Source organism: Dendrobates tinctorius, unplaced genomic scaffold, assembly GCF_039654945.1.
Source record: "Dendrobates tinctorius isolate UK_male_01 unplaced genomic scaffold, ASM3965494v1 ptg000037l, whole genome shotgun sequence".
NCBI lineage: Eukaryota > Metazoa > Chordata > Amphibia > Anura > Dendrobatidae > Dendrobates > Dendrobates tinctorius.
In genome coordinates this window covers 25,970,001-25,993,872 of record NW_027361705.1, presented here as the reverse complement: position 1 = coordinate 25,993,872, position 23,872 = coordinate 25,970,001, and the positions used below count along the sequence as shown (strand labels likewise).

Genomic DNA, 23,872 nt, shown 5'->3' with positions numbered 1-23,872 from the left:
GCTACTTGACCACAGCAACGGTACTTCTCAAGGTCAGGCTTGAAGTGTAGAGTTCCTCGGGCCTTCAAGTTAGACTTCTGTTTGAGGAAACTGGTCGGCATTAGTAGGCTTGCCGGCTCAGGAAGGACTGCGTTCTTTTCAGTACAACGCGCTCTGCCCGGGCAGTGTGTGTCCTCCTGACGGTACTCTTAGGGTCTTCGTCGGGCACCTTTGAAGTGCCATGATATGTTCCCCACAGGTCCATAAGATTTTCAAAGCCCATCGGGGTAAAAAAGACCTCGCAGGTGACGAGGGTGACTTCCTCGTCCGGATGGAGTTATTTGCTGTTCCCTCCATTTGGGGACTGCTTTGGGACATCCCATGGTTCCTGTGTCCCCCAAGAAGGTGATAGAGAAAACAGGATTTTTAGTTGCTTACCGTAAAATCTGTTTCTCTGAGCCTTCATTGGGGAACACAGCACCCTCCCAAGTTGAACAGCTCGGTTTACTGTATAATATTGATAGTGTGGATTTGTGTATCTGTGGTTTTTATATCGTTACAGATGGCTTCTCCTACTGCTTTCTCACTAACTGAACATCCTATTTCCAGTCGGCGGGGTGTACACTGCGGAGGAGGAGCTAACTTTTTTTTTCTGCATAGTGTCAGCCTCCTAGTGGCAGCAGCATACACCCATGGTTCCTGTGTCCCCCAATGAAGGCTCAGAGAAACAGATTTTACGGTAAGCAACTAAAAATCCTGTTTTTTCTTTTGGATATTTGTTTTCATTTAAAAAGTACCTAGACATGTTTGGTGTCTATGAACTCGTAATGACCTGGTCAGTTTTAGCATTTGGTGAACATGGTAAAAAAAAAAAAATTGTGGAATTGCACTTTTTTTGCAATTTCACCGAACTTGGAATTTTTTTTTCCCATTATAAAGTGCACTATATGGTAAAACCAATGGTGTCGTTCAAAAGTACAACTTGTCCTGCAAAAAATAAACAAACCCTCACATGGCCATATTGACAGAAAGATAAGTTATGGCTCTGGGAAGAAGGGGAGTGAGAAACGGAAACGCTAAAAACGAAAAAGGACAAGGTCTTGAAGGGGTTAAAACTACAATCACTCTGGTTCAACTATGTTACAAACATATTGTATTAGGGATATTATGGACTTTGTACTTAAATTTGCACTTTGCATATATTGCAAGTTTTTTATTTCCTGATTTTCTTATTTTAATGAATTCTCTTTCACAGACCAAAGACGACTGAACTTGTTGAGGTAAGGAAGAAGCCATTTGTGTAGCAGCTACGTAGCATATGCTTGGGTGTTAGGTCAATGGGCCTACATGATATGCTGTTTACACGGACAGCCATAACAGTTTGCCAAATTGGTTGCACAAAGGATATGACTTGGTAGGCACAATATTATAGATTATTTTTTTGCATATGTGAACTGAGTCGACTTCTATACCGGTACTGAGTGGTAGTCGTAGTTAATCTTTAAGGACAGACTCATTTAATTCTGGAGTAAATGCTTTTGAAAAGAAGCAAAAATGTTTGCATAGCTCGTATGTGTGCAAAAATGGCGAGACTATTAGCTGTACACTATGGATGACATCCTGCTGCATCAGTCGCAATTAGTGTTTGCACTGACCGTGCCTGTTAACCCTTAGATGCTGCTGTCAATAGTGACCACGCATCTCGATGGTTATCAGTGTCTTTAACCCCTTTGGCACCCTGATATCATGATTGTGTGGCCTTAACAAAATAAAAGAACATTTTACACATGGTGCTGATGGTAAATGTTTAACCCCTTAGTGACTGAACCAATTTGCTGCTTAATGACCAGGCCAATTTTTACAATTCTGATCACTGTCACTTTATGAGGTTATAGCTCTGGAACGCCTTAACGGATCCCGCTGATTCCGAGAGTGTTTTTTTCGTGATATATTGTACTTCATGTTAGTGGTAAAACTTCGTCGATATGACTTGTAATTATTTATGAAAAAAGGGAAATATGGCAAAATTAAAATTTTGCACTTTTCAAATTTTAATTTTCATGCCCTTAAATCAGAGATATGTCACACAAAATACTTCAATAACATTTCCCACATGTCTACTTTTACATCAGCACAATTTTGGAAACAACAATTTTTATTTTTTTGTTAGGAAGTTATAAGGGTTAAAAGTTGACCAGCGACTTCTCATTTTTACAACAATTTACATTTTTTTTTTTTTAGGGACCACATCACATTTGAAGTCACTTTGAGGAGTCTGTATGATAGAAAATACACAAGTGACACCATTTGAAAACTGCACCCCTCGAGGTGCTCAAAACCACATTCAAGAAGTTTATTAACCCTTTACTTGCTTCACAGGAACTGAAGCAATGTGGAAGGGGAAAAAATGAACATTTAACTTTTTTCACAAACATTTTAATTCAGAACAATTTTTTTTTTTATTTTCACAAGTGTAAAAAGAGAATATGACCCACAAAAGTTGTGCAATTTGTAATGAGTGCGCTGATACTCCATATGGGGTTAAACCACTGTTTGGACGCACGGCAGCGCTTGGAAGAGAAGGAGCACCTTTTGACTTTTTCAAGGCAGAATTGGCTGGAATTGAGATCAGACACCTTATCGCGTTTGGAGATCCCCTGATGTGCCTAAACAGTGAAAACCCGCCAATTCTAATTCCAACACACCCCTAACTTTAGCCCCCCAACCTTAACTCTAATCATGTTCTCTGGGGTCTCGGCTATCCCCGGCAGCTGAGACCCCGGAGAAATTCCGAGGCTGGAGGGGCGCTGTGGTTTCAGTACCCTTAACTGCTGCCTTTAAAAGGCATATTGGTGGTCGTTAAGGGGTTAATTCTTTTCTTTTCCTTTTTTGTGGCATGACTATCCGAATTAAAAAGGATAGTCATTAAAAGTTTGAAACGTGCACATTTAAAAAAAAAACAAAAAAACTTTTGGTCACATTTCAGAGGTTTTTCCAAGTAAACGCATCCACCTAAATTTTCCATTAACATAAAATGTATCCCAAAAAAGTCTCAATCACCACGATATGTTGAAACATTTCGGTGTTATTCACACAAAGTGCCAGATTTGAAAAATTTGGCCTGTTCACATTTGCTGTAAACCTGAGCATTGTTTCAATTACTTTCCAGAGTCTTTACCTAACCAGGTACAATATTGTTGCATGTTTCTTGCTTTACAGGCTCCTGAAAACCCTAGTCATTCTGTGCGAACAAGGGCTTTCAAAAAGATTACCATTAGCAACCAGCTGGATACCGAGCCAGAACTAATGGTGACAGGACAGTCGTTGACCTTGGACACTGGTTAGTTGTGTACATTACTACAATGGACAACTAGATGGGCATTTCCTGAAGGAAATACATGGTGCTTGAACAGCGCTGCTAGCTTTACAGCAGTTTATCAGGTGTCGACTGTAAGAAAGTAAAGTTAGAATATGAATGTTGTGTATAGCCACTTTGGCACATTCGGCACCTCAGTGGCCACTTGGTAGCCACTTTGGCACATTCGGCACCTTGGTAGCCACTTGGTGACCGCTTGGTAGCCACTTTGGCCGCTTGGTGGCCACTTTGGCACATTCGGCACCTCTGTAGCCACTTTAGCCATGTTGACACATGCTGCCACTTTGCCTCGGGGGCCACTTTGGCGCTCCGGGCCACTTTGGCACACTGAGCTTCTAAAGCCACTTTGGCGTCCGACTGCAGTGATGGCGAACCTTGGCACTCCAGCTGTTGGAGAACTACAACTCCCAGCATGCTTCAACTGCTGCAGGTTGCAAGGGCATGCTGGGAGTTGTAGTTTTACAACATCTGGACTGCCAAGGTTAGCCATCACCAGGTGGGGATTTTCAGAAGCAATTGGCGCGCTGCGCCTTTAAGACCTTGAATCAGCGATCTGTCAGCTTCTATTGGCTAATACGGGTCATGTGTGGAAGCTGCATTTGCATAGCTGCCATCTTTGTAAGGTCATTGCACCTGCACTTTGGCTTCAATCCATGTCAGTTGGGGGTCATGGAGAGGTCGCCATTAATTCCTATGGGAAAATTTTTGCTTAAAATGTATTGTAGATGATAAAATAATCGGATCAACTTCAAAAATAGCACACCTGTCCCCACCGAGGGCTTCGAAACGCCGCCTGAACAGGGACTCTGCGCCAAGCGGTTCGGGCCGCATTAATTATGGAGAAGTAGAATAAAAATAAAATATAAGAAATCGGATTACAATATGTAATATGTTTATCCCATGAACCTCTTATTGATTTTTAGAAGTGCCGTAGTTATCCAAGCTAAGGGGACCCTTTTTCAGAAACCTAAGTAACATATTTCATTCTGCTATCTACAGAGACTGATCCTGATGTGGACGATCAAACTATAAGGTAAAAATCAATGGCATTCTAGTAAAATTAGATGTTGACTGCTTAAAGCAGCTAAGGCAATAGTAAAGATGAATAAATACATAATACGCACTGTGAGGCTTCTCCGGTCTCTGCGCTGGGAGCAGCGGTCACGTGACTCCAGTAGGCATACTTCTGGCTAGACTGTTTGTGGCCTTGCACTATATTGCATTAAGCACCAGAAACAGTCTTGTATTCTGCCTGGGAGTATGCATAGCGCATATTTGCAGGTACGTGACCGCCGACACCGGAGAATTTTCACAGCATGCTTTGTCAGGATTGACAAGTCTTTAGTCACATAGTGACTGCAGACTTGTCATTTAGACCAGACAACCCATTTAAGCTAAGCTGTGCTAGCCTTTTAAAAGGAAAAAGTATTGGGAGTGGTGGGGAAAATTTGTGAATTATTGTGCAAATATCTAATTTACTTGGAAGATCCCTCTTGAATCCTTCTGGAAGTTTTACAAGTTGGCCAAAAAAAAATAAAACTGGTATATTGTAATTTGATAAAGGGTTATAATTGTATATTCTTGTTTCAGACGAAAGAGCTATAAACGTGCTGTGGATGAATTGTCTGATGACCAGTCTAGTGACGAACCAGTGAATTCACCTCCAAGGAAGAAAACTCCTTCTCCCCCATGTCCTCCTAGCAAAGTGAGTTTCCCGACCAATTAAAGATGTTGTGTTATAATGTAGACTTTGTAGTTGAAGAGGTTTTCCCTGTTCAGTATAATGGGGCTAAATTGATCCTTCAAGTAAAGAATGACTGCAATATAGTCCACTTCTTGTGATTCATATTCTTCTCAATAGTGTCCACTTTACGTATAAATGTGGTTGCTGTGGTTATTTCAAAACCAGGCTTGCTAAATGTTGGTGTTTCTACACATGTGCAAGCCAATTATTGAATTGCCTGTATAGTTACGGAAAATCGACGAGAACTCTGGATATTGATCTGATAAGGCTGTGCCACATCGGGTAAGTGGGGAATGGAGAGGATGCTGGGGAATTGTGGTTTACTTCATTACATTGCACAGCGCTCCCACTATTCTCCATATTAATATGGATGCACATGTTTTTGGGGGCAATATATAAAATGTATGGAAACTTTTAATAAAGGGTTCTCTAATTTTAGTGTCTCTTTATTTTATTCACAGAATATTTAAGGGGTCTTTTAATCTTTTGAGCCTAATTTGAGTAATACAAAAAAGACCCTCTTTTTACTTCATGTTTCTTATGTTTTAGGTTATAAAACCACCTCCTCATATGAGGAGTTTCTTGCATACAGTACAAAAAAATCAGCTGCTAATGATGACTCCAGGATCTATTGGGAAAAGTCTCATCGCAAAAACTTTTATAAAGCGCAACACTCCTCTCAAAGTGGATGCCAAGGTATGTGAAACTTCACATTGGACCACCAACAATGTTCTTGTATAATACAATAAGAGGAGCCAGAACAAGGTCCTGTCATGCTCGCACAGTGTGTTCAGGAGTCTTTATGGCCCCTGAAATTGAGCTTTTCTGTAAGAAAATTGTGCGGTCAGTACTGTAATATTAGAAAAAGGCACATTAGCCCTTCAGTGTTATAATCTGTTAGCAGACTCATGCTAGCCAGGGAATGGTGACAAGCGCTCTCATTTCATGACGTTTGTTTTTCAAGCAGTGATGTGTTTCTGTGAAAACGTGTCTGTCTCTGTGGCAAAATCACTGGAGCAGCAGCTACAGGGAGAGAATGAAGTGCTATTCCGCCTGCAGCCGCTCACTTTCTGTCATTGGGGTGGGGTGCAGGGAGCTGTTAGCCACTATATTCACCTTCACCTGTTAGCCACTATATCCACCCTCACAGTTGGCTCTCTATTATAAATTGTCAGTGTGCACTGTACACTTGCCAGGGAGTGCTCAGTACATTTAGAACACCTAAAGCATTTGCTAATATATAGGTATACTCAGTTGAACCACCATAAAGAAAACCCAAGACCTTTTTTAAAAAATGTTTTTCCCGTCTCCCATGACGGCACACATGAGAGAGGGGATTCGCCCAGCCAGGACAGGAACCCTATTGAAGATAAAAGGGACGGTACCTCTCCCTCACTTCAGTTGGGTTTCCTGTCCTGACAGGGACCCGTGTGCTGAAGACGGCGTGTCAAGATGTCTGTACCTGCCCACATCCGTGCCAGCGTGGAAGCTCAGGCAGAGCCTGTGCGCTGGACGTCGGGGGTGGAAGCACCGTCTGCGGGTCGCCCGGGGGCTCAGCGTCCAAACGGGCGTCAGTGCAGCACGGTCAGGCGTCCAGGGGCTCTTCCGTGGCTGCCGCGCCGCCCTCCCCCCTTCTGCCAATGTCCAGGAGGGGCGGTCGCGCCACTGACGTCACACGCAAGGCACGCTGGGAATGGGCGTGCCCATGTGACATAGGGGACGGCGCCGGAATCCAAGATGGCGGCGCCCAAACGCTGGCCGGCAAAAGTTCATCCCGGTGGCGTGGCAGGAGGGGTGAGGGGCTGTGAATGGGCACCGGAGGAGGCTTGAGTGCAGTGGATCCCTCTCGGAAAGAGGGATGACCACAGAAGACTCACTCATGCCCAAGAAACTTCACAAGGGAAGTGGGGCAAGAGCTCTTGCTGCTGCTGCTCTCTCGCCAGATGCAGTGCCGAGCCGCCAGCCTACCAGAAGTAGCCGCTCAAGTGGTGGGAGCGGCAGTTGTAAACACGACCGGCATGATTCTGAGACGTCCAGAAAAAAAAAAGTTACGAGTGCATCTGAGGAGCCTCCGAGATCGGTACTCTTGATTGACAGCGGTGGTGAGTGATCTACGTGAATGTCACCCTTATGGTAACGGGGTTCCATTTTTTTCTGTTTGATCACTAGAGGCTGCTAGCGGCAAAAATAGAGCATGCACCCTATGCAGACACCCGCTGGCAGATCAGTGTCAGAAAGATCTCTGCGCTGACTGTATAAACAAAGCCATACGGGATGAAATCCCTGATTTGGTGACTAGCCTTAGGGCTATAATACAAGAGGAGGTGAAAGGCTCCCTAAAGGCAGCCCTTAAAAGGGATTCAGAGGCCTCGCTAGTGCAAAAAGGTCATGAAAAATCCCTGTCCACCTCCTCTTCCTCTACTCAGTCCTCAGAAGCCGCCTCAGACAGCGATATAGGGGGCCGTCCGTGTTTCCCAAACAGAGGACGTGGAAAAGCTGCTCAAAACTGTCAGGTCTACAATGGGCCTTAAGGAGGAAAAAACTCCTAAATCATTGGAGGAGGTTGTTTGGAGGACCGGAGGAAAGGGAAAAAACGCACCTTCCCTGTAAATGATAAGATAAAGGCCTTAATTGACAGGGAATGGGAAAAACCCTGAGAGGTCGGGTGCCTTACCTTCTACATCAAAAAGGTGGTACCCATTTAAGAAGACTCAGAAACCGGGGGGAAAAATCCCAAAGATTGATGGTGCCGTAGCTAAATCCTCAAAGGTATTTCTACCATTAGAGGACTCTGGCGTGCTGAAAGACCCGCTTGATAAAAAAGCAGATGGTTTCCTGAAGCATATACGGGAAGCATCGGCAGGTGGATAAAAGCCAGCAATAGCTGGTACCTGTACCGCTCATGCCCTCATGGTCTGACTGCAACAAATAGAGGACCAGATCAGGGATAAAATTCCTAGGGATGAAATACTGTCTAATCTGACACTGGTACATGGAGCAGTGGTTTTCCTAGCAGATGCCGCAAGGTTAGCAGCTAGAGCGGCAAGCTTATCAAATGCGACAAGGTGAGCCCTGTGGCTTAAAGGGTGTCCGGGGGATTTGCCATCAAAACATAGAATGTGTTCCATTCCATGTGACGGCTAATTCCTCTTCGGGGAAAAAACTAGAGGAAATTTTAGAGCATGTGGCAGGGGTCATCCCACGGGAGATAGGAAAAATTAGGACTTTAAAAGGAGAGGGTCGGGCTATATGTTTAACCCCTTGCCTACCTGTGACACAGCGTATGCGTCATGAAAGTCTGTGCAGATCCGACCCATGACGCATGCCCTTTGTCATGACTTCAAAGCCCTCCTGCGGGTCGGTGACCTGCAGTGACAGGACCCTTTGTGCTCCACCACAGGGGGGGTGACTTAGCGCCCCCCCGTGGCTACGATCGCTCTGATTGGCTGCTTCAATTTCAACAGCCAATTAGAGCGATAGTAGTAGTTCATCAATGAAATTTGATGAACTATTACAATCCAGCCATGGTCAATGTTAAAATAGCATCAGACATGGCTGGAGACACTAAGGCATTTCCCGGCGGCAGATTCAAATTTTTTTTTTTTTTTATTTTGATCACTGTGATAAACTCTCACAGTGATCAAAATAAAAAAAAAAGTAAATCACCGCCACCCCCCTTATCACCCCCCATGGGGACAAATAATATATTTTTTATTTTTCAATTAGGGTTAGAAATAGGGCTAGGGGTGGGTTGGGGTTAGGGTTAGGTTTGTGATTGGGGTTAGAGTGGGGATTAGGGTTAGGCGTGTGTTGGGGTTAGGGTTGTGGTTAGGGTTATGATTAGGGTTGCGATTAGGGGTGTGTTAGGATTGGAGTTAGAATTGAGGGGTTTCCACTGTTTAGGCACATCAGGGGGTCTCAAAACACGACATGGCGCCACCATTTATTCCAGCCAATTTTGCATTCAAAAAGTCGAACAGTGCTGCCTCCATTCCGAGCCCCGACATGTGCCCAAACAGTGGTTTACCCCCACATACTGGGTATCGGTGTACTCAGGAAAAATTGCACAACAACTTTGGGGGTCTAATTTCTCCGGTTACCCTTGGGAAAATTAAAAATTGGGGGCTAAAAAAATTTTGTGGAGAAAATATTTTTTTATTTTCACGGCTCCACGTTATAAACTTCTGTGAAGCACTTGGGGGTTCAACGTGCTCACCACACATCTAGATTAGTTCCTTGAGTGGTCTAGTTTCCAAAATGGGGTCATTTATGGGGGGTTTCCACTGTTTAGGTACATCAGGGGCTCTGCAAACGTAACATGACGCCCGCAGACCATTCCATCAAGTCGACATTTCAAAACGTCACTACTTCCCTTCCGAGCCCCAACGTGTGCCCAAACAGTGGTCCCCCCACATATGGGGTACCAGCATACTCAGGACAAACTGGACAACAACTTTTGGGGTCTAATTTATCTTATTACCCTTGTGAAAATAAAAAATAGTGGGCTAAAAATCAATTTGAGGGAAATTTTTTATTTATTTTCATGGTTCTGCGTTATAAACTTCTGTGAAGCACTTGGGGGATCAGATTGCTCACCACACATCTAGATAAGTTCCTTAGGGGGTCTAGTTTCCAAAATGGGGTCAATTGTGGGGAGCTCCAAAGTTTAGGCACACAGGGGCTCTTCAAAGTCAAATGGCGCTCCTTCCCTTCTGAGCCCTGCCGTGCGCACAAACAGTGGTTTATGACCACATATGAGGTATCGTTGTACTCAGAAGAAATTGCCCAACAAATTTTAGGATCCACTTTATCCTGTTACCCACGTGAAAATTAAAAAATTGATGCTAAAAGAAAATTTTTGTTGAAAAAATTAAAATATCCATTTTTTTCTTTCCACGTTGCTTTAGTTCCTGTGAAGCACCTGAAGGGTTAATAATCTTCTTGAATTTAGTTTTGAGTAGCTTGAGGGGTGCAGTTTTTAGAATGGTGTCACTGTTGGGTATTTTCTGCCGTAAAGACCCCTCAAAGTTCCTTCAAATGTGAGGTGGTCCCTAAAATAAAAAAATGGTTTTGTAAATTTTGTTGTAAAACTAAGATCGCTGGTCATCTTTTAACCCTTATGACTTCCTAACAAAAACAATTTTGTTTACAAAATTGTGCTGATGTAAAGTAGACATGTGGGAAATGTTATTTAGTAACTATTTTGTGTCACATACTTCTCTGGTTTAACTTCAAAATTTGAAAATTGCGAAATTTTCAAAGTTTTCGCCAAATTTCCGTTTTTTTCACAAGTGCAAAAATTATCGACCTAAATTTACCACTGCCATGAAGCCCAATATGTCACGAAAAAACAATCTCAGAATCGCTAGGATGCGTTGAAACGTTCCTGAGTTATTACCTCATAAAGGGACACTGGTCAGAATTCCAAAAAATGGCCAGGTCACTAAGGTCTAAATAACCTGGGTCATGAAGGGGTTAAAGGGCCCTCTACTTCCTCTAAAAAAATCTCCCCAATGACATCAGGTCGGAGGTAGAGGGAGGACTTTCTCTCTTCCTTTGAGCCTGGGCAAAATATCTCCCCCAGTACATGGGTCCTGAGCATAATCAAGGTCGCTTTAAAAATAAAATTCAACCGTCTGCCCAGGCGAACCTTTTGACACCCCAAAGGAAAGCCCAAGAGCAACAACTGGCCCTGGAGATGGAAGTCTTGGGACTAGTGCAATAACGAGTCCTACGGGAGGTCCCAGTTCAAGAAGAAGGAAAGGGGTTCTACTCCCCCCCCTCCTTTTTAATACAAAAACCAGATGGCTCTTGGAGGACCATAGTTAATCTGAGAAGGCTCAATTAGTGGGTAGACAATTGCTCCTTCAAAATGAAGTCCATGAATACGGCCACAAAAATCCTGTTCCAGCACTGCCTCATGGCAGTGATAGACTTAAAAGATGCCTGCTATCATATCCAATCCATCGGGAGTATCAAAAAGTACGAGAGTAGCGCTCTATGTCCAAGGTCAGGTCAAACACTACCAATACGCAGCTCTTCCGTTCGGCCTGTCTACAGCCCCCAGAGTCTTCACCAAGGTGATGGCTGAGGTAATGACATTTTTTTGTTCCCGGGACATAGTGATGGTCCCATACCTGGACGACTTGTCATAGGGAGGTCGGATGTTGTCCATCACGGCACTGCATATAAGGGGTGTCGAAAATACACAAAAAGACTTCCTGAGTCGCAGGCACCTAAGAGGGGGAATGGTCCCTAAACCCCCAAGTTTTCCAACAAATCGGGCTTGGGGCAGACCGGAAATAGACCTGTTCGCCACCTCACGCAACAGCAGGGTCAGGAAGTTCTGCTCACTGAATTCAAAAGAAAATCCCTTCGCAGTAGATGACCTACAAATACTCTGGAAGTTCTCCCTGGCCTATATGTTCACCCCTGAATACAAAGATCCCTGTAGTAGTCCGGAAAATCAGGGAGGATTGAGCAAGAAAAATTCTTATAGCTCCGTTTTGGCCGAGGAGACCTTGGTTCTCCCTTCTGGGACTCATGTCAGTGACAGATCCATGGATCTTACCAGAGGTTCCAGACCTACTCTCCCAGGGACCAGTGGTCCACTCTCAGGTGGAGGGCTTCATCTGGCAGCCTGGATTTTGAGAGGGCGCTACGGAGTCGCCAGGGATTCTCACCAGGGTTAGTCTCCACCCAGTTGAAAAGTAGGAAACCTATAACATCCCAAATCTACAGTAGAACGTGGAAAAAGTTCTTAGGCTTCCTGGGGGAACTTTTAGAGGACATAGCTCCAGTTGGACCTATCCTAGAATTCCTTCAGTTGGGGCTGCAACTCGGGTTAGCCACTAACACCCTCAAAGTCCAAGTCTCAGCTCTGGGGGCCCTATATAACTGCAACCTAGCAGCCAATAGGTGGGTGTCCCGGTTCATAAAGTCCTGTGACAGATCAAGGCCAGTCATTATCCCAAAAATAACACCCTGGGACCTGAATCTAGTCTTGGAGGCTTTAACCAAAGATTCCTTTGAACCATTGCATGAACTGTCACGAAAACTACTCACATTTAAAACTGTATTATTGGTAGCCTTAACATTGGCCCGTAGAGTGAACGACCTACAAGCTCTATCGATATGCCCTCCATATACGCAGATCTTGGATGACAGAGTGGTTCTAAGACCAGACCTATTTCCCCAAGGTGGTCCAAAACTTTCATAGGACTCAAGAGATCTCCTTGCCATCTTTCTGTGATAATCCTAAAAACCCTGGGGAGCAAAAGTTCCATACATTGGACGTAAAGAGAGCCATATTACAATATATGTCAATAACTAGTCAGTGGAGGAAAGATCAGGCCCTGTTTGTAGCTTTTCCGGGTAGTAGAAAAGGGTACGGGGTAGCTAAGAGTAACATTGCCAGATGGATCAGGGAGGCCATTATGTTATCCTACTCTGCAAGTGACGCTCTGGTTCCAGAAGGCATCAAGGCTCACTCCACCAGAGCTGTGGCTGCCTCCTGGGCAGAGAAGGCTGAGGTATCGATTGAGCAGATTTGTAAAGCCGCTACTTGGTCCTCACCTTCAACCTTTTTTTAAGCACTACCGGACTTGATCTATCTTCCTCTACTGCCCTAACCTTTGGTAGAATTGTGCTGCAAGCGGTGGTCCCTCCCTAAGGTGTCTTATTCTACAAATATCTCTCGTGTGCAGTCATGGGAGACGGGAAAACACCAAGGTTACTTACCGGTAGCCGTTTTTTCCGGAGCCCATGACGGCACCTGTATATTCTCCCCCTTATCACTCCTTTGGTGTGCACTATAGTTTGGGTGCTTTTTTTAGTAAGATATAATGTGGTGATAGTTTTACCATGTGTACTAACCCGGGGAAGCCTCTCATGCTCTGTAAACCAACTGAAGCGAGGGAGAGGTACCGCCCCTTTTATCTTCAGTAGGGTTCCTGGCTGGGCGGATCCCCTCTCTCGTGTGCAGTCATGGGCTCCGGAAAAATCGGCTACCGGTAAGTAACCTTGGTGTTTTTGATACAATAGAGTAAATGTAGGGCTTATATCTGATATTCCCCTCTTTTTCTGAGATTATCTGTATCGGTTTTTCAAAACCTACCTTGCTGTAGGTGCTGTCAGTTATATTTGTCTACATATATTTACTCTATTGTATCGGAAAAATTTTTTAAACGCCTTGGGTTTTCTTTATGGTGGTTCAAGTGCTCAGTACATACAGGTGCATCTCACAAAATTAGAATATCAAAAAGTTAAATTATTTCTTCAATGCAAAAAGTAAAACTCCTTTTATTTTTCCTTCGCCTCGTTGTGGGACACAGAACCATGGGTGTATGCTGCTCTCGCTAGGATGCTGACACTAATTGAATACAAAAAATTAGCTGCTCCTCTGCAGTATACACCCACACACACTGGCTACAGCTGAACCTGTTCGTGCTTAGTATCCTTAGGAGGTGGATACAGGTCTGGTCTTCAGACCACCATTTTTTATTCCATCTTTTACCTTTCAACATTTTTTTTTTTTTTTTTTTTTTTTTGCAAGGAATTATAGGGGCGACCGATCCCTTCAGGGTTCTGATCTCCCCCCCAACCTCCTGCACCGTCTATAGCAATGAAACATATAAAAGCACAGTAAAACAAACATATAAAAATGCTCTGTTGAAAAGTAACAGTAAATAGCAAGTGCTAGTAAAAAGATGATAAAAAGCAGGGTTTTTGGTTGGTATGTTTTTGCAAAAAAATGTATACTAAGCCGCTCTACCAAACGTCAAGGTAACCCATATCAGAGCAGTCCCTAACTGATGTATTTAAAAACCTGGTCATGTGTATAGTACCTATATGTGCAGGGTGCAGACAGGTAATGTCTGATGTGGATACGCTGCAGAGGACGGCCTTTATGTGCATGGCCCACAAGGGGGGTGGAAAACATTCCTAATCTTGCAATAGCAAGAAACCAATTAAATACAAACACATGGGCCATGCACACGGTGAACAAGTCTGTAGGACAGTGTTCACACCACTAAAAGACTGAAACATAGAAAAGCACAGTAAAACGTATTAAAATACTCTGTTGAAAAGTAGTAACAGTAAACAGCAAGTGCTAGTAAAAAGATATGCCTGAGCTGGATTCTAGGGGCGACGGGTCCCTGAAGGGCTTCACTATCCCCGCACCATCAACCGACGGGAACATGGAGTGTCGCCTCCATGTACCCCCTTCTACAGCCAGGCTTACAGCTGGACAACAGCCCTGCCCCATCCTAAGGGAGGGAGTGAACCCCTAGGGTGTACAGGGGCTTCAATGGCGTCCATGCAGCACCCATTGCATTACCACTGATAGAACAGTGGTGATGAAAGGAGGCGAACGGTCCCTCTCCACCTTCCTACCAAGGGGATGGTGGATGGAGGGTCCCTGCACCGTCCAAATCTGCGGTACCTGACCTGCAAGCAGAGCGGTCGGGCTCTGCAGCTCCTCGGAGCGGATCCCTGGACCTCTGAGTGGTAAGTGGCAGGGGGGCTCTTGGTGCGCTGCGCTCCTTGCCGGGTACATGCCGACCAGTGCCGGAAATTGACTCCCCTGCTTCGGACTGTCTAAGCTGCAACCTGGACGTCCCGCCCTCTTGCGCGTGCTCATCCAACTCCGCCCCCTCTCATCCTACACCTGGCGTCCACAAATTTACTCCCCGGTTTCGGCCTGTGCTAAGCCGGAAGCTCTGCCCACTCTCTTGGCGTGTTTTCTGATCCCATCGTCTGTTCTCAGGCTTCTGTGCGCTCCTCTGCACTGTTGGGCTTTACAGGAAGCCTCTGAAAAGCATCCTCCGACTGGGCTTCTAGCAGTGAGAGGATCGTATCTCTGGGCACAGGACCTTGGGTAAGAGCTGTGCTGTGACCCTTCCTTGCAGTATATTCCTGAGTATTACTCTTCTCTCATTGGGGCATTTAGCAGAGCCAGAAAATACGAGAGTACGCCATGTCATTTTCTAAGACATCCAGGAGGGCTACTAAAACCCACAGTGTTTTTCGCCTCATGGACCTCCTGTCAGTCTACACTACCCCGTGGACAGAGTAATCCACTCTGTAATGCTTGCATCCCCGAATGCGCTCAGGAGCCCTCCACCGCTACCAAACCCAGCGTACCTAGCCCCCTTGAGTGGGGCTTTGTCTCTGTCGCAGTCCATAGCCTCACTGGCTAAAGCGATTGTGTCCCTCCAGGACCTCTCCACGAGTAGGGGCATCCGCCTGTCTGCCTCAGAAGGTTCCTTTTCTACACGGGTACCGTTGGCTAGCAGGGGCCGCTCCCAGGCACAATACGCAGTCTAGAAAAAGGACCCATAGTGCGTCTCCCGGGCCCTCTCTCACCTCGGCATCCGTAAGCTCCGTTTCGCACTCCCCTTCCCCAGGGGTTCGTAGCGACCAGAACTCTGAGTGTGAGTCTGACGAGTCCTTCGATCAGTACTCTCCTGAGTACCAGGTGACGATGGATAATCTCATTGAGGCCTTCGACCATACCCTGAAGGTGGACAAGGACTCTACCTCTGTCCCGGATCGTGCGGTGTCCTTTAAGAGGACCAAATGTCTGCATAAGATGTTGACCAATCCTGCAAAACTCTCTTGTCCTTATCAGATTGGTTCTCAATTAAAAATCCTGCGGACCCGTCAGAGAATCTGTCCCTGTTCAGTTTTTAAAGCCTCAGGCTCCATACTCTCCCCTCCTTTGCTGCGACATGGGTCGCTAAAGCAATGGTCTTCTGGGCCGTTTCCCTGGCCAAAACCATTCAAGACAGCAACCTCCCCCTGGAAGCGGCAGATTTGGCAATCAGATTTCCCTGGCCGGAGACTATTTGATGCATGCTTCCCTGGATGCTGCCAATTGCGCAGCATTGGCAGCCTCCATCTTAATCATTATCAGAAGGGCTCTGTGGCTCAGGGAATGGCGAGCGGACTCCGCATCCAAAAAGTTCCTAACTTCTCTGCCTTATCAGGAAAGATGTATATCTTTGTACTGTGTTAGCCAGTAGATAGAAAAATATTCAGAATTGAGAGTCCTCAGTGGTTGATACTGGAGCAATATTTGTTTCTCCCTCTCCCATAATCATAATTCTGCTTCACGTCACTTGTCTTATCCATTGCATTTTTTTTCTGTGCTGTATTGTGCATAAATGTGACTCTTCAGATTTTGTATTATCTATGCCTAACGAAGAGACCTGAGTAGTCTCAAAAGCTTGCAATGTGTTACCATCTTTTCAGTTAGCCATTAAAAGGTATCAACCACTGAGGACTCTCAATTCTGAATATTTTTCTGCCTTATCAGAGCGGTTGTTTATTTGTGGAGAAGCTGGATCAGCTTATCTCTGAATCTACAGCAGCGAAAAGCAAATTCCTCCCTCAGCAAAGGACCAGACGACCCTTTCGCTGTCTGCAACAAACTCGTTTCTGATCCTTTCGCAACAACCCTGGATGGTCCACTACAACCGCCCCTTCTGGATTGGGGCGATCACCACGTCAGAACAGGGGTTCCCAAGTTTCTTATAAGCCCAACACATCCTGGAAGAGCCGGCCCTATCAGTCCTAAACTGAGGGATCTAGGTCCCATAGATTTGCGGCCCAATGTCTCGTTGCTTTATCCAGTCTGCATCGGCAGGGTAGGCTGACTTCTACTCCTGTTTCGTCAGGCTTGACTCTGCGTCATTCACGACAAATGGGTCAGGGAACTGGTGTCTTCCGGATACAGAATAGAATTTTCTTCTCGTCCCCCGGAAAGTTTCTTCCCCTGTTGTCCCCCAAAAACAGAGGCGTGGGCATTGTCCTTTTACTGAGCCATCAACTCGCTACGCCAAGACGGGGGTCATTTATTCCGGTCCCGGAAGACAAGAGGTGCGAAGGGTTCTACTCGAACCTATTCGTAGTCCCAAAGAAGGATGGAACGGTGCGGCCCATCCTGGACCTGAAACTTCTAAACAAGTTTGTCAAGATCCTGACACTTGAGAATGGAATCCCTCTGCTCAGTCATCTCCCCTATGGAGAAGGGGGGAGTACCTAGCATCCATCGACATCCGGGATGCTGATCTTTCCCCTCACCAGAAGTTCTTGCGTTTTCGCTGTTTGCGAAGAGCATTTCCATTCACAGCCTTGCCCTTCGGGCTCGCCACCACTCCCAGGGTGTTCACGAATGTCATGACTGCCGTCATGGCCATTCTGCACTCCCGGGGCATGGTTGTTTTGCCGTACCTAGACGACCTGATCAAGGGTGCGTCTTTCCATGCCTGTCCATGCCCTCTCTCGCCTGGGCTGGCTAATAAATGTAAGAGTACTCTCTGGTTCCAACTCAGCAGACAGGTATCCTTCTTAGGGATGCTCCTTGATACTTCCTGAGGGTTGGTGATTCTCCCTCGAGACAAGATCTTAGCTCTTCAACAGGGAGCCCGAGCACTTTGTCGTGCATCCCATCTCTATCCGTTTCGGCATGAGGGTCCTGGGGAAAATGGTGGCAGCAATGGAAGCTGTTCCCTTCGCTCATCTACACCTCTGCAGCATGCGCTTTTGGCGGCCTAGGACAGGAATCCTTTCTCCCTGAACTAGCTCTGCTGTCTGTCCCCGCGGGTCAGACAAGCGATCAGGTGATGGACGTTACGGGTTTCCCTCAGCCAGGGGAAATATTTTCTTCCAGTCCAATGGCTAGTGGTCACTACCGACACCAGTCTCCTCGGCTGGGTGGCTGTGTTCTATCACCACACTGCCCAGGGACACTGGTCTCCTCGAGAAATGCGCCTTCCAATCAGTGTCCTGGAGATTCGGGCTATCAGGTTATCCCTGCGGCGGTTCCATCTTGTAGCGGGTCGCCCCCATCCGGATACAATTGGACAGTGCCACAGCGGTGGCATATATCAACCATCAGGGGGACACCCGCAGCAGGGCCACAATGCGCGAGGTAGTTCACATTCTCAACTGAGCCGAAAAGAACTACTGTATTCGATCATTTCAGCAGTTCACATTCCGGTCGTGGACAACTGGACGGCAGACTTCCTCAGCGACCAGGGTCTCTCCTCTGGGAATGGGCCCTTCATCCGGAGGTGTTCATAGAATCATAGAAAAATGATCAAAAGGCAATATTCTTATCAAATTTTTATTAGAAAAAACATTAAAAACATACTGCCAAATATTAAGAGAGAATAGTGGAAGACACTCGTCACTAACAATACTCATGTGACGCACTGGATCCAGGAGAGACAACTACCATCAAGGTAATCAAATACAATAAAATAGGGGAGGTGTATGAAAAATAAGCCACCACAAGTGGTCACACAACAAGGCCTCAATCAATATTACCCTTTATATACCCTATGTACAGGTTACCAGCATATTGTAAATGTAAAATGTTGTATATAGATTACCAGCTGTAATAAATAGAACAATTAACACCTCCCGTGTGTAAATGGCCTTTAAAATGCACACCTCATGGTAACATTACCTATTAGATTTCAATGATAAATTGTATACCATCACCTCCCGGGTGATAAACAGATGCCCTATGAACGGATGATAGACCTATTTATAAACCTGTTTTTATTTATATTCCTGCACAGTGGCTAACATTCATAGTGCACACAAAGAACAACAACGCCACACATGCAGCACAAACCCTGCTAACCCGATATCCTAATAGCCTTCATAATGCACAGCTTAAGGTAAAATTACCTACTGAGTGACAATGGTGCAAGGTACGGTTGCCTCCTGAACCAGCGCGTCCGCCTCGATGCGTGTTTCGGACTCCAAGGGGCCTGCCTTTCAGACCATGTCTCGATGTTTAAATATCCCCCGCCACAGCGTCCATTAACGCGCGGCCGGAAGTACGCTCCTCACATGAATATGACGTGCTATGTTAGGACAACGGCGTCACACTGTGGGTGGGGCCAGGGCGGGCCCAGTCCACACGGAAGGCCAGCGGGCATTGCAGTGTCAAGACAACATGCGCGTACAGAGCGGGAGCGCAGAGACACGCTAATTCACACATACAACGAGTACAATCATACCTATGCAAATCTGGTAATATCTCGACCAAGCACGGTAATGTTAACCCACAATACTATCTATGTTCTAGTCTACATTATAGTGGGATTGGTGCACTAGTTACCAGAGCTGATAGAATACTTAAATATTACCTAGGCACTTCAACCCATTATATAGATCACGCAATGTGAACACATTAATACACTGATATAGAGTATTCGGCCCCCCTGGAACGTTTCAACCTTTTCCCACATATCATGCTTCAAACATAAAGATACCAAATGTAAATTTTTGGTGAAGAATCAACAAGTGGAACACAATCGTGAAGTTAAATGAAATGTATTGGTTATTTTTAAATTTTTGTGGAAATTCAAAAACTGAAAAGTGGGGCGTGCAATATTCGGCCCCTTTAACTTAATACTTTGTTGCGCCACCTTTTGCTGCGATTACAGCTGCAAGTCCCTTGGGGTATGTCTCTCTGTTTTGTACATCGAGAGACTTAAATTCTTGCCCATTCTTCCTTGGCAAACAGTTCGAGCTCAGTGAGGTTTGATGGAGATCGTTTGTGAACAGCAGTTTTCAGCTCTTTCCACATATTCTCGATTGGATTCAGGTCTGGACTTTGACTTGGCTGTTCTAGCACCTGGATATGTTTATTTGTGAACCATTCCGTTGTAGGTTTTGCTTTGTTTGGGATCATTGTCTTGTTGGAAGACAAATCTCCGTCCCAGTCTCAGGTCTTTTGCAGACTCCAACAGGTTTTCTTCAACAATGGTCCTGTATTTGGCTCCATCCGTCTTCCCATCAATTTTAACCATCTTCACTGTCCCGGCTGAAGAAAAGCCACCATGTTTGACAGTGGGTATGGTGTGTTCAGGATGATGAGCTGTGTTGCGTTTACGCCAAACATATCGTTTGGCATTGTTGCCAAAAAATATGATTTCCAGGACGTCCCTCCTGACAGCACCAGGGAGGGCGTCTCTCACCCCCTTGCAGGGACAGGAAGAGCAGACGAGGTTAAAAACAGACTCCACCCCCATTCCCTCAGTGTTTCTTCCTGTCCCTGCAGGGAGGGACGCACAAGAGGAGTCTGCTTACCGGAGCGGTCCAGGGGGATCTGGCGGCCCTGCCAATACTTCCTCCTGTGAAGCGGCCCCGGTGCTGAAACCCTCCTGGGTGGGGGTCCCTCAGCCACAGAGACCAGGGGAGGGACGAGCCCCCTGAGTAGAGCTGCTTCCTCCCGCAGCGGAGGCTCTCAGCTCCGACGCCGGCAGCAGTGTGAGGACCGGAAGTCGCGTGCAGAGAGACCGCGACGCACTTCCAGTGATGTCAGAGCGCCAGAAATACAGGCCGCCGGTGGGCGCTCTGTAGGAGCAGAGTGCGGCATCAGCGAGACATGCAGCACCTGTCTGTCCTCACCTCCTTAGAGGCTCACAGCAAGGATGGAGAACCAAGGCAGAATCGACCCGGACAGGGTAAGTGCGCATAGCACAGACTGACCAAGACCCGGACTGCCCAGATCAGAGCCTGACTGTCCCTCTCTTGCACTATGCAGGAAAAGGCACAACCGACAGCGCCCACTCCCACGACCAAGCTGGCGGAGAAAGACCCAGGGAAACCCAATAAGTGTCCCGTATGCAGGGTTAAGCTCCCCAGCAAGCACAAGAAGTTGCTGTGACGCCCAAAGTAATGAAGGGCGAACAGCCGTCCCTCCTATCGGAGATCGCTGATTTGAGAGGCGGTCCAGGCTTCCGTGGCCACCCTGTCACAGCCACTCAGTCCAGGCCCCAGTGCTAAGCGAACCAGACAGGAAATGGAACCTAGTTCAGAGGAAGGTTCCTACTCCTCGGAGTCGGATCAGGATGAAGGCAAGCTGGGCACTAGCGAATTGGAGTATGGTAAAAGATACCTCTTCCTCGGATGCTACAGACAATCTGGTACAGGCGGTCAGAGACACAATGCAGATTGAGGAGGTCCAGAAACCTCAGTCCAGACAGGACATGATGTTCGGGGGCCTTAGGGCGCAGAGGAAAGTAGTATTCCCAGTGAACGACCATGTGCGTGCTATGGTCCTGGAGGAATGGGAGGAGGCGGAAAAGCATCTTGTGATATCTCGGAACTTTAAGAGACGTCTCCCCTTCGACCCCGAGGACATTAAAGAATGGGAGGTAGTTCCCAAAATTGATGTCCCTGTGGCAAAAGTGGCCAAGAAGACAACGATCCCCTTTGAGGACGCGTCTAGTCTGAGGGACCCCATGGATAGGAAGGCGGATAACCTACTAAGGCGGGCCTGGGAAACATCAGCCTTAATTAAAACAGACCTTGCTACCGAAGTAGCTGCTAAGTTTGTTTTTATGGTTGGGGCAGTTAGAAGAACACTTGACTAATAAAACCGCAAAGGGAGGAAATTATAGATTCACTTCCGATCATGAAATCAGCCACAGCCTTCCTAGCCGATGCAACATTATTCCAACATAGGGGATCGACTCAGAGAATTCAGTTCCCAGTCGTGTCAGATCTCATAGAATCAGTGGGTACTGGGAACAATAGCAGAGGGTTACCAAATAGAATTTTCATTCCCCCGAAAGGTCCTTTTCTCCCTGCAGAATAAAAGACTCCCAGATGTGGGTCGACGTGACAGAACTGGCAAACTCCGGTGTGATTACCGTTCCCCGGGAAGAAATTGGGGCGGGCTGCTGTTCGTCCCTATTTGCCATCACGAAGCCATCCGGAGAATCGCGTACCATTATAAATCTGAAACCCTTAAGTGCCTGGGTCACGTACAAAAAATTCCGAATCAAGTCAATCATATCCACAGTCCATCTGATAGACAAGAATGCCCTGATGTGTACCCAGGACCTGAAAAGTACCTATCAGGTACCAATTCACCCAATGTCAGAGATTCCTGAGGTTTGCAGTAAGACTTCAGAACCGGACCTGCCACTTTCAATTTGTGTCTTCCGTCTGGTCTGGCCTCGGCGCCCCGAATCTTTACGAAGCTAATCGCGGAAGTGGTGGCGTTCCTAAGAAATCGGGGAATAATCATCATTCCATACCTAGACGACTTCCTCCTTGTGGCGAGATCAACAGAGGAACTGCGGCGACACAAGGAGAAGACAATAGAGGTTATAGAGTTCCTGGGCTGGATCATAAACAAAGAAAAATCGGACCTAGTACCAGAAGCAGAACTTCCTTATTACCAACAGGAAAACAGACAAAGATACGGGACAGCATGAAGGAACTTCAAAAAGGTCGCGTTTCCATCAGAGTAGCAATGCGCGCTCTGGGCCTCATGACATCCTGCATCCCTTGTGGCCGATGGGCACAGTTCCATGCGAGAACACTTCTAAAAGAAGTACTTGCCGCCTGGTATCGTCACCAGACCTCCCTAGACAAGAAAATGGCCTTGTCTCCAGCAGTAAAAAGATCCCTGGTGTGGTGGATGCAGCGACAAAACCTAAGGAAAGGTGTCCCCCGGATCACCTCCCCATGCGTCATAGTCACTACAGACGCCAGCAAATGGGGCTGTGGGGCTCATCTAGAAGGCAGAATTCTTCAGGGAGAATGGCCGGCAAACATGCGGTCCACCTCCTCCAACTACAAGGAACTTTACGCCACATGGGAGGCCCTAAGAAGAAATCAGGACCGACTAAACCATCACGTCAAGATTCTACCGGACAATGTGACGGCGGTATCCTTCCTCCGGCATCAAGGAGGAACAGGGCATTGGGCACTCCAGGACCTGGCAAAAAAGATTCTTTCCTGGGCAGAAAATACGGTTCTGTCAGTAACAGCTGTCCATCTCAAGGATCATAAAATACAGTAGCAGATTATTTAAGCAGGCAGAAGATCTGTCCCATGGAGTGGGAACTGAACACAGATCTTCCAGAACTTATCCCAGCGCTGGAGAAGACCGCAGATGGACCTCTTCGCAACCAGAAAGAATACCGAGACATACAGGTTTTTCTCTCTGAATTCGCTGGATAATCCAGAAGGGGTAGACGCTCTAAGTCAGAAGTGGGGGCAGACTTTCTCAAATGCATTTCCCCCGATAGCTCTCATTCAGGCCATCAGGAAGATTCAGGAGGATCAGGCAAGAGTGCTACTGATAGCATCTTATTGGCCACAAAGGAGTGGTTTCCACTCCTGGGGATTATGGCAGAAGATCGACCACTTCTGCTTCCACAGAGGGAAGACATCATTCACCAGGGGCTGGTTCTTCACCAAGATCCAGGAAGACTTCACCTGTCAGCCTGGATCCTGAACGGCAGATCCTGAGGGCTCGAGGCCTGTCAAACCAGGTCATATCGACTATTCAGGCCAGCAGAAAACCCGTAACTTCTGCGATATACCACAAAATTTGGAAAAGATTCTGTCTAGATTGTGGCAGGCCCGACTCAGCGGAAGGAAAACCAGACATCCATTTCCTTCAGGCAGGCTTTAATAAAGGACTTGGGCCTAGCACGCTGAAGGTCCAGATCTCGGCATTAAGCCCCTTTCTCAATTACCCCTTAACCTCTGAATTTCCCTGATAAATCTTAGCCTCCCATCCCTGGGTAATATGTCCCATAATCAGGAGGTCAGTCCCCCCATGGGATCTTAGTCTTGTCCTGCTGTCCCTTTGCTTAGATCCCTTTATTCAGAGCCAGGAGATGCCCATTTCACATCGTACCATGAAGGTAGCATTCTTAGTGGCAATCACCACCGCGAAATGGATAAGTGAGATACAGGCGCTATCTATCCTAGACCCATATCTC

General features: G+C 46.4%; 1 protein-coding gene across 1 annotated transcript in view; it reads left to right on the top strand.

Moving 5' to 3' along the window:
• Positions 1-23,872, top strand: part of INCENP (inner centromere protein) — an 87,927-nt gene that overhangs the window by 26,888 nt on the left and 37,167 nt on the right. The window contains exons 6-10 of the mRNA XM_073573958.1: positions 1,235-1,259; positions 3,199-3,319; positions 4,355-4,388; positions 4,946-5,060; positions 5,649-5,795. Coding sequence (XP_073430059.1) covers positions 1,235-1,259; positions 3,199-3,319; positions 4,355-4,388; positions 4,946-5,060; positions 5,649-5,795 — 442 coding nt within the window. The remainder of the gene's footprint in view (positions 1-1,234; positions 1,260-3,198; positions 3,320-4,354; positions 4,389-4,945; positions 5,061-5,648; positions 5,796-23,872) is intronic.